The 11,267-nt window shown below is 46.5% G+C and overlaps 1 protein-coding gene across 1 annotated transcript in view; it reads left to right on the top strand.

The window, feature by feature from the left end:
• Positions 1-1,745: 1,745 nt before the first annotated feature.
• Positions 1,746-11,267, top strand: part of CD5 (CD5 molecule) — a 37,019-nt gene continuing 27,497 nt past the window's right edge. Inside the window, exon 1 of the mRNA XM_074231360.1 lies at positions 1,746-1,870. Coding sequence (XP_074087461.1) covers positions 1,819-1,870 — 52 coding nt within the window. The 5' untranslated portion in view covers positions 1,746-1,818. The remainder of the gene's footprint in view (positions 1,871-11,267) is intronic.

Here is an 11,267-nt window from a genome sequence, read left to right as displayed (position 1 = left end):
TTTCTCTGGGCCTCAGTTTCTTCTTTTATAAAAGGAGGGGATTTGGCTCCAAGATCCCTCCTGGTCCTAAGTCACTGATTCTATGATGCCAGGATCTAAATGTCATTCCCGGCTCTATTACTTCTTTTTCCTAGGTTTTTTTTTTTTTTTTTTTGCAAGGCAAATGGGGTTAAGTGGCTTGCCCAAGGCCACATGGCTAAGCAATTATTAAGTGTCTGAGACCAGACTTGAACCCAGGTACTCCTGACTCCAGGGCCGGTGCTCTATCCACTGCACCACCTAGCCACCCCCCGGCTCTATTACTTCTTAGCCGTGTTGCATTAGGTGTGAGTCTGACCAGGTCACTTTCCTGCTCACTAACCACACGTGGCTCCCTACTTCTCCCAGGATCAAGTACAAAAGCCTCTCTTTGGTATTTAAATTCTTTCATCTCCTGGCTCCTTCCTACCTTTTCAATATTCAGACACAGATGCCCTTCTAGCCCCTGGAATGCCCTCCCTCCCCATTTCTGCCTCTTAGGGTGCCCAGCTCCCTTCAAGTCTTTCTCAATTCCCCTATCCCACCTCACCCTACACCCACCCTTAGTGCCTTTCCTTGGAGACCACTTTTCCTTATACCATATTATATATTGTATGTACATAATTGTTGACTTGTTCTCCCTTTTAGAATGTAAGCTCCCTGAGGGCAGGTCCAGGGGAGTTTTTTGGGTTTAGCATAGTGAATCAGGATTCCTTAGTACTTAATAAATGAACATTGTTTAACTGACAACTATCTCAGTTTACAGAGAAGGAGATTAAAGTCCAAAAATGTTGTTTCTTGCCCAAGAACCCAAGAGCCCTGGGTGTGAATTCAAACTCAGGTTCCCTGTTTCCCCCTTGAGGTCTCCCTTTGCCAGTCTGGGGGCCCCAGCTCCTGTCTCAGCCACCAGCTGGGCCTCCTCCTTCCCCAGCCCTCCAGAAACTTGAGACCCTGCCCATTCTGCACCGACAACCAGGGGATTGTTTCCTGTTTCCCCTGAAGGGTAAAAAGCCTCAAACACCAGCCACACGGGGGGAGATAGGAAATAAATATAGACAGAGAAATCATGTGTGAACATACCAGCAGGCCCCCATCGACAAACACATCATGTCACATTATCCATGTGATGGAAACATTATGAATATGGGTTCTTCACCATGTGGTGACCCTCATAGCCTCCCTCAGGGTTCTGATTATTGGCTGTGGCCCACCTGCAGAAAGTGGGACTGTCTGGTCCTCCCATCCATCCCCTAAAGTCACCCCAAGGTGAAGAGGCAGATGAAGCTACCTTCTCAGAGCTGTAAAAACTAGGGCAGCCTCCTAGGGACAGGCTCCTAAGGTGGCCTTGGGGGGTGGGCTCCAGATCTTTGGCTAGAGTGTCCCATGTCCATGGTCCCCCCATACACATGCCTATTCCCTTGGGTGCTAGGGCCACACAGGGATTCCAGTCAGGTCCAAGGCTTCCAGAGCTGACCTTGATCCAGGGGTTCCCCAGTTCCCCTGTTCCACTGCTCCCATCCCAGGATGGGGTCTGAGCAAGATCAGAGAGCAGGCAGCCCCCTGGCTCTGCCCTCAGGAAAGGAAGCCAACAGAGAGCATGCTGGTCTACTCCATCACTCAGAGCTGGGGAAAGTGGTTTTGTTTGGAGGAAGTTGGCAGTTCAGTCTTCAAATACAAGTGACGTAGAGTCCCACGACGCCACCCTCCCTCCCGCCCTCCTCCTTCCCCTGGGGAACAGAACCAACAAGGACCAGATACCTTGCCCACCGGTTCCCAACAGGTGGGAGAAGCATCCTGCCCATGGGGCTCTGTTGGTCACCGCTGACTCTGTTGTGCCTGTTGGAGATATTGGGTGAGTTTTTCCTTCGAGGGATTATTTTGGGGAGACATAGAAGGTTAGAAAGAGGCAGATCTATAGGTATGGCTTAGTCTTGGCTTCTGAGCTTTGGACCCCTGGCCTGGCTCTTCACAGGGCATCCCTCCTCTGGTGCAGTTCATATCCTTTGGGTCGGTGAATGTGAGGGTCCAGAGGAAGTATGTCCAAATGAGTAGGGGCAGTGAAAATGGGTTCAAATCCCAGCTGTGTCCCTTCTTCTCTTATTTGTGTGACCTAGGGCAAGTCATTTCCCCTTTGAGGAGGTCTCAGATTCCTAATCTGTAAAATGAAGGGGCTACCCTCTAAACTCACCCACGGCTCTTAATCCTATGTAAAGGGGTCAATCAAAGAGCAGGGAACTGGAATCAGAGGCCTGTTTGGATCATAGTTTTGTTATTTATTATTTATATATATAATTTAGACAAGTCATTCACTTCTCAAGGCCTGTTTCCCCACCTCACCTATAAAATGAAGAGTTTGGGCCCACTGGTTCCCTCTGATCTGATCATTCAACTTGGAGCCAAGGGCTCCATGTGTTCCCCACCTCCTTTTCTGTCCCCCCCGATGTCAACCCTAAAATCAGCATTTCCCATCCCTAATGGCTGCCCTCCCCCCAATCTTCCTTGCTTCTGTCTGTCCTCATGGGGAGAAGGAAGGTCCCTTCAGTTACACCGGGGTCATCCCTGTTTCTGCACTGGAGATGCCCAACTCCATTGCAAATGTTTGGGGGTCTGGGGAGGTGGGTACCACAGGGTGGATGCTCAGGCTTGCTGATACCAGTGCCCCTCAGAGGGTCTTCAGTGTCCTTCGAAGGCAGCTCTCCAGCTTGGACTGAGCCTGGGGGGCATTTCTTGGAATTGTAAAGCAGATCCCCAAGTAGAGTTCCCCAGGATTTTGGAAAATGCAGAGTAGGCAGTAGGATAGCCAGCACATGGTAGGAGGGGAAAGCGAGGAAACCGTGATGAGACTGAAGCAAAAGACTCCACAATTCAAATCCTAGCTCTGTCCCTCCCTATTTGGCTTAGGGCGGACAATTCCTCCTTGGGGTCTCAGCCAGATGGTTCCTAAGGTCCCTTCCTGCTTTAGGATTCACCATGATTCTACTGCAGCTCCTCTGGCAAACTCCCAATGATCCCCAAGGGGGAGGGCACACCTGGATCTGGGAAAGAGGAGGTGGTTCAGGTCTAGGCTGGTGCAGGGAGTTAGCCAAAGGACAAAGGGTCCAGTAGAGCTCAAAGCACCCTGACCCCAAATGCCCAGAAATTAACTTTATATGAGGAAAGTTGGAAAAGTGTCTGACCATGAAACCGAGCACACTCCCCAAGTGTAAGACCATTGGATTGAGATCTGGTGTCTCACACATGCGTGTACATACACACACACACACACACACACACACACACACACACACACACACACACACCCCTCTCCTCCCATCTCTAACAAAATTCCTGCAGCTATACATAGGGAGGTCTACTTAATCCAAGGACACAGCATGGGCTAGGAGAAATAAGAGCTGGTCCCATTAGTTCTGTGACCTTGTATTAATCACTGTCTCTCTGGGCCTCAGTTTCTTGCATTTATAAAATGAAGAGATTAGGTGGTTACGGGCTAGATGTTCTTGAAGGTTGATGATTAGGCCGACCCCCTGAGGCCTCAGGGACTCTCTGGCATCTTTCCTGGATTCATTCAGATAGGTGACCCTGAACCAGTCCTGCTCTTCAGAAAAGGGACAAGGGTGGTCCCTGAATGATGACCCACATCACTTTGGATGGGTGGCCACCCCTCCTCCCTAACATGAATGCCTTTGGTGGATGGAGAAAGGGTGTGAAGGTGGGGAAGAAACAGAACATGGCTTGGACCATTGGCAGGACCCCGTAACACCATGACTAGTGACAGGAAGCTAGTCAGTCAGGTTCATAGGAAAATCTCCACCAAGGTCATGGAACAAAAGTTTTCTGCCAACTAGGGCAAGTTCTGAAGGGGTAACCAAGCAAGAGGGAGAGAGCATGCTCTGCCCTCAGGGCTTGTCAAGACGATGAGATGAGAGCAAACAGTGTCAGGTCTTGGCACGCCCTACTACCTTTAGGCCAGGCCAACAGCCAAGGCCATAGAGGGGATTGTGCCATATAGGGGGAATGACTGAATGAAAGGGACATTCTCTTTTATCTAGTAAGAATGGCTTCCCCAGTTACCATGTACAAGGCATCATCCAAGACAAAAAGAAATGAAAAACCATCTCTGCCCTCATGGGAATTTGTTCTACTGGCTGCAGATGACAAAATATCTACATGAGGTCAGAATAGTCTTTTATTCTGAGACACACCCATTGTCTAAGCTTGGCCCCAGATGCTTTTTTCTGGGGACAGAAGAAACTCTGCAACATGGCCTGGGGATCAACCTGGGCAGACGGTGGAAGCAGCTGGCCGGGCCTCTGGCTGGCTGGGGAGAGCAGTCTTGCCCTCCTCCATCCCTCTGGCCCAAGTTTTCCCTCCTAGAGCCCTCAGAGTTGGTAGAAGGAAGATAGAGTTTGAAACTCAATGAAGGACCCGCCTTGCTTTGGGTTTGTTCAGAAGTAGAATTGTGAGCTAGAAGACCCATAACCTCAGTTTATAGAGAAACGTGATAGAATGCAAAGAGCGCCAGATTTAAGGGTTAGGAGACCTGTTTTCAAATTTTTCTTTCATCCCTTACTGCTTATTTCCACAATAATCTAGTAAAGGAATTGGACTCGATGTCCACTAAGATCCTGTCCAACCCCAGAACCTCTGGCTCCCAAGTCCTGTGCTCTCTCCACTTGGCCATCCTACCTCTGCCAAACAAGAGGGTGGGGAAGATGATCTCTAAGACTCTTTCAGCTCCAAAATCTATTTCTTGGGCCAAGCCAACACCAGAGAGATGGAGACAGTTGCAAACCTGTATCCTCCTTGCAGCCTAATTTGGTTCAGGCCCAGCCCAATTGGATGCTCCCCAAGAGGTATAAGAGAAGGAACATGGGCCGGGGGAATGGCTGAAATCACACTTTCCCAACCAGAACCCGGCTTGGGACCATTGGTTGAGAGCCCACCCGACACCAGATCCTAAAGTCTGATGGGTGGGCCAGGCTGTCACATTGGCTCCCCTGACATCAGGATCTTAAACTCTGGTGCTGAGGGAACAAACCCTTTAAGTTTACAAGGTGACATCTAGTTATCTCTCTTGAGCCTCAGCTCCCTCCCAAGGTGAGGACTTTCCTGAGTCTTGTACTGATTTAACAGATGAGAAAACTGAGGCTTGGGGGAGGTAAGTAGTTTGTCTATGGGACCCATATGGAACAAAGGAGCTGAAATTTGAATCCAAGTCCTGATGAGTCTAAGTTTAGCTATCACTATCATACTTTGAATTCTCGAAGCATCTGCTTAGTTTAGAACAAAGGAGTCTGGGAGGAAATGAAGCAGCTCTCCAAAAAGCACAATGGGAGGCCCTCGTGTCACCACTGTCTGCTCTGGCTCATGTCATTTCCTTGTGACACCAAGTCCTCTCCTATTCCTGGGGGAGCAGGAGCCCCATAGTCCGTCTCCTGCCCTGGGACTAAGGGGATAATCCAGGGACCTGAGAAGTTTCCAGAGGGGTCAACAGCAGCCTGAACCCCTCAACTTCTGCCTGGTAACCCCATATCATGGACATCCATGTGCAGAACCAGTAGGGACCCAGAATGGGAGGGGGGATCAATCAGACTCCTGGGATCTGAGGATGCAGTGAGCCAGCCAAACCAAAAACAATAGAATATTGGGGGGGACACCCAATTTCACAGGCATAGGAAACTTTTACCCTCTTCATACACATACCTGCTTAGTAATTCAGTAAAAGTCTTGGAGAATGGATGGCTTGTGACTTGTCCAAGGTCATGCAGCTGGTTACAGAGGGGCTCAGTGAAAGTTAGGAAGGCCTGGGTTCAAGGGCTGGCTGTGTATCCCCAGAGAAGTCATTGACCCCCTCTCAGTGGCCCAAGTTGTCTTTTGAGACTCTAATTGAGGAGATGTCAGAATTCTAAATTGTTCCAACCATCCAGCTACCCTGTCTCCCTCCCATGGATGAAGAGGGAGTTTGGGAATAGAAATGGACTTCTACCCTCACATCGCCCCACCAAGGCACACCCTCCCAAGTCAGTGTCCTTACATATCATCCACATTTTGTAACAAAAAGAGGACAAGCAAACCAAACATTGATCATGGTGGTAGCATATGCCTCATTCAGCCCCTGTAGTCCACCACCTCCATCAGCTTCATCAGTCCCTCAGAGTCAAGATTGGGTATGGCAACATTCATTTGAGTTCTGTTATCTTTTCATTTTTAGGTAGTCTCAAAGATTTTTACCAATTATGTTGAGTTTCTGTGACATAATTATTCTCTCCATTTTATGAATGAGGTGCCCGAGGTAAAGAGGTAGGGGTGTCCCTTGGCAGGGAGTCTTACCTCCCCAGTCTGATGTTACCAAACCTTAAGAGACCTGCCTCTCTTATTCAATAAGAGATCCATGAGATGAAAAATTCTGCTTTGCCTCAGTCCCCCCACATCTCCCTGTCCACTTGTCTGGTTCATGGATTCATCGATTTAGAGGCAGAAGGAAACCTTGGAAGTCATCCAATCTAAATCTTTCATTTTGCAGATGAAAATGTGGCCTAGAGAGAGGGAAAGGTGATTCACCTGGGATCAGTATTTCCAGTGCTGGGATCAGTATTACTCTTCCCTCTTGCCACACATTTTCTGATCACATTTTCTGGGTAATTTAATAATTAAATATTATTATTTTTTCAATTAGCAAATGTTTATTTCTTCATCATCCCACTTCCCCTCTTCTGACTTCGAGAAAGAAAAAAAGAAAGTATAACCCTTGTAACAAATATGCATAGTCGAGCCAGAAGGCTGAACAAATTATGGTACCTGGTTGTGATGGAATGTTAATATAAGGGATGATGAAAAGGAAAGTTTCAGAGAAGTCTGGGAAGACTTGTATGAACTGATGTGGAGGGAAAGGAGTAGGTCTTGGATGACATCTTATATATTATTTCTTGTACATAAATCATTGTTAACAATATGTTTCTGCTAGGATTTGAACTCTGATCTGGCAATGACAGGGAGAATGAAACCGCTCTTGCCAGCTGGTAAAGGGCGGTGGCCGTGTGTTTGAGATGGAACCACGGTCAGGGGAGGGGAGGGTTCCCAGCTGCAGAACACACACTATTTGAATGCTCAATTGAACCAATGGGAAGTTGCCACGGCCTTTACTCATTTATGGGCCCAGAGAATCTGCCCTTTGAAGATCAATTTATGGGAGGGACATGAGCAAAGAGGGGAGCCCCAGAGACGAGGTTAGAAGACCTGGCTCAGCATCCCAGGTCTACCACTGACCTATAGCATGACCGTAGACGCTTGACTTGGCCTCAGTGGGCCTTGCTTTTTGTACCTAGAAAATGGGGAGAATCATCCCAATCTCCATCTCTGTAAAAGAAGATATTGTGATGTTGTAAGGAGGTTATATAAATTTGACATGAAGTGTGTGTGTGGCTGTGGGAATCCATCTCCTAGGATGCTTGAGTTCATTCACTGATACAGATTACAATCCTTTTACTAACCATTGATCTTCAATTCACAAGCGTTAATTGCCAGTTATGTGACTGATACCAAGATAGAAATGAAACAGGCCCTGCCCTCAAGGAGTTTACATTCCATTGGGGCAAACAACATATAAGTGACACATAAGATTTGTTGTTGTTTTGTCTGATTCTTTGTGACCCCCGCTTGGAATTTTTTGGTCAAAGATTGATCGATGGCTGTTCTATGAAATCCTTGAAGACCTGATATCAGATGATATTGGCATGACATATACATTATATTGATTATAGTGAGGGGAATGTTGGGCACAAGCATCCTTCTCACTGCCCTGCCTCTTCCACAATCTTCTCCACTCCATGGCCTGGACTACTAGGAAACAGGACTTTTGGTAGTGGTGGTTTGGATACCATGGGAGATGGCCTTTGGGATGAAGTCTTTCCAGGGCACTGTGGTGTTTTACTGGAAAGGGTTGCTGTTTCCTTCTCCAACTCATTTTACTGATGAGGAAACTGAGGCCAATAGGGCAAAGTGACTTGCCCAGGGTCACATAGCTAGTAAGTGTCTGATTTGAACTCAGGTCCTCCTGATTCCAAGGCCAGAGCTTTACTCTGTCACCAAGCTGCCTACCATATAAGTAGATGAAAAGGCAATTTGTGAGGAGGAGGAGGCACCAGCACCTAAGGAAATCATAAAAGGCTTCATGTAGAATGTGGCAGGGAGTTGAATCTTGGAGAAGCGCCTGAGGCCGGGTGAGTAGGGAGGCTGACCAAGTGTGGATTAAAGGGCTGCCGAGGACCCCGACAAGTCTCCTCTTCTGTGGAGCAGCTGGTGAGAAGACAGACAGGAGAGGGACGGCAGGCATGGGACATGGAAGGAAGGCCAGTCTGGCTGGACTGCACATGTAAAGAGTCTGGTCATGAGGAAGGAGCCAGGAGAGCTTAGACCCCCAAGACAGGACTTTGTGTGTGAGCCTGGGAGTCAGTGTGAGCCACGGTGGCTTCTTGAGCAGGGGAGCGATGGGCTGCGCAGATGGTCTTCTTGAGTTTGGGCCTCTCTCCTCTTAGCTCTTCTGTCTTCAACGAGAGTTTATATGGTCCATAAAGTTAGCAAGAGGCTTTCTAAATCTTCCTCACAGCAACACTGGCAAGTAGGTCTGATTACTATCCACTAAGGGACTAGGGTTGCAGAGTAGAGATTTGAACTCAAATCTCCCTGACTCCAGACCCTCCAGCTCCTAAGATGATTTCAGAGCCAGGCCTGGGGCTACAAAGACAGGACTCTGCCTTCAAGGGCCTCATCACCAGGGTGAGACTTCTTCACTGGAGGCCTCCAGACTCCCAAGGGACCATAGATACATTTGGGGGGAATTCATGTGGAAAGAAAATGACATCCTTTATTTTCTTTATTCCATTTTCATCTACCTCTAAATGAAATTTAGCATTCTCTTCCATTATGAATGTGTCAACAAACATTTTTTAGGCCCAGAAAAGGCTGAGAACCCCTTCAGGGAAACCCTGAAGGACAGAGACCAGATCTGTCTTCTCCCTATGCCTCCCCAGTGTATAATAGGTAGTAAGCACTTCATAAATACTCACTGATTTGGATTAGACCATCCAAGTAACCCACTCTTGACAGACTGATGAGAAGTTGAGAAGGCAGAGAACACTGTTGAAGAGGGGGATCCAATGACCCAATGACTAGGGACACCCAATACTTTTGCCTTCCTTTGTCTCCTTGGGGCTTGGTACCCAGTCAGGGCTTAATCAATGTTTGTTGACTTGACCAGGGTCTCTCCAGTGTAAGAGGACTCGGTGGTTCTTGTGCTCCTTTGACAGAACCTTTGAGAAGCTGAGAGATCACCTCCCAAAGGCCCGATGCGGCCTCGGAGGAGCGGCTCCTGTTAGCTCTCCAATGAGATGGCGGTCCATCAGCAAACACTGATTAAGGGCCAGGCATGGTGGCAGTCAATCCCTGCTTTCAAGGGTTCCTGGTGGCATGGGAAAGCTTAAGGTCTGGGTGAGAATCTGGACCTCCAATAACTACCAGCTGGATCATCACAGATAAATTGCTCATCCCTCTGATCATATTTAAAGAAGGTAGATGTCTATGTATGTGTGCACATTCTTATAGAGGAGCTCCTGTGAATTTATAGAGAGAAATATCCATATATTTTAATACAGAAACATCTTGGCATTTCTATAGGAATGCATATATATGTGTTTATAGAGAGAAATGCATTTATGCTTATACATTGAAATGTGTTTATGTAGAAACATGTATTCCTATACATAGGAACACATGAATTCAGGCTTTGTAGAGAGAAACATGGGTATTTATAAACACACACATGTGAATTTTATATATTTATATATTTTATATATTTTTATATTTTTATTATATATTATATATTTTATATATTTATATATGTTGAAATCTATGTATTTGCATCGAAACATACATGTGAATTTATATAGAGAAATATAGGTAGGAATATATATGCATTTAGATATGGAATATATGCATTTAGATAGGAATATATGCATTTCTATCTAGTAACCTGGATGTGCATTTAAAAATATATATATTTATGTAGAGAAATATTTGGATTTATATATGAATTTTTCTTAGAAGCATTTATTTATATATAAACTTGTCTATATAAAACATTAATATACTACATAAATGTACATATATTTATGTATGTGTGTTTATATTTGTGTGTGTATATACACAGAGGGTAGCTAAGGTGGTGCAGTGGATAGAGCACCGACCTTGGAGTTAGGAGCTCAGGAGTTCGAATCCTACCTCAGACGCTTGCCACTAATTGTGTGACCTTGGGCAAGTCACTTCACCCTGACTGCCTTGTATCCAGGACTGTCTCCTGTCATCTTGATTCATATCTGATCACTAGACCCAGCTGGTTCTGGAGGAGAAAGTGAGGCTGGGGACTTAGCACAGCAACCTCTCACTCCAATCCAATCCATATGCTCATCATCATCTTCCTGATATTGTGGTCTTCTTTGAAAACAAAGGACAAACATCATCATCATCATCATCATACACACGTGTGCATGTGTAATATGCACACACACATACATGCAATATGTACATTGTGTGTAGGTGAATGTATGTGCATGTATTTTTATATATGTCTGAGTCTTTCTAGATGTGAACACATACATGTGAACGCATGCACACATGATGATGTGTGCACTTCCCTAAAGGGTTGAGTCTGTGCTTATTAGGAAGCAGAGGTGAGGGGGACCATTCCTGCCCTGCTGTGGTGGGCAGCCTGGACAGAGGCCCAGAGGAGGGAGGGGAGATGGACTGTATCAGAGAGAGAGAGAGAGAGAGAGAGAGAGAGAGAGAGAGAGAGAGAGAGAGAGAGAGAGAGGCAGACTACTGCTTGTGAGGAGCAGCAGGAAGACCAGACTGGCTTGGACCATGAAATGAGGGAAGGGGGAGAGATTAACAAAAATGATGCTAACGCTGGATAATATTTGTAACATAGCCCTTCCCAGGAACCAGGTATGGTCCGTTTATCATTATTGTCTCCATGGATCCTCACAACAACCCTGAGAGGCACTTTGAATATATTATCTTACAGATGAGGAAACTGAGGCTGAGTGACTTGCCCAGGATCATGTAGCTAATGGGTATCTGAGGCTGAATATAAACTCAGGTCTTACTGACTGTCCATCGCTGTGACCCACTCACGGTGCCACTGGTTGTAGAAGGCTTTAATGAGATTATAAGATTATGCACGGGCTGTCTTAATG

This window comes from Macrotis lagotis, chromosome 3 (assembly GCF_037893015.1).
Source record: "Macrotis lagotis isolate mMagLag1 chromosome 3, bilby.v1.9.chrom.fasta, whole genome shotgun sequence".
In the NCBI taxonomy this organism is placed as follows: Eukaryota; Metazoa; Chordata; class Mammalia; order Peramelemorphia; family Peramelidae; genus Macrotis; species Macrotis lagotis.
This window is presented reverse-complemented; position numbering and strand designations above follow the sequence as displayed.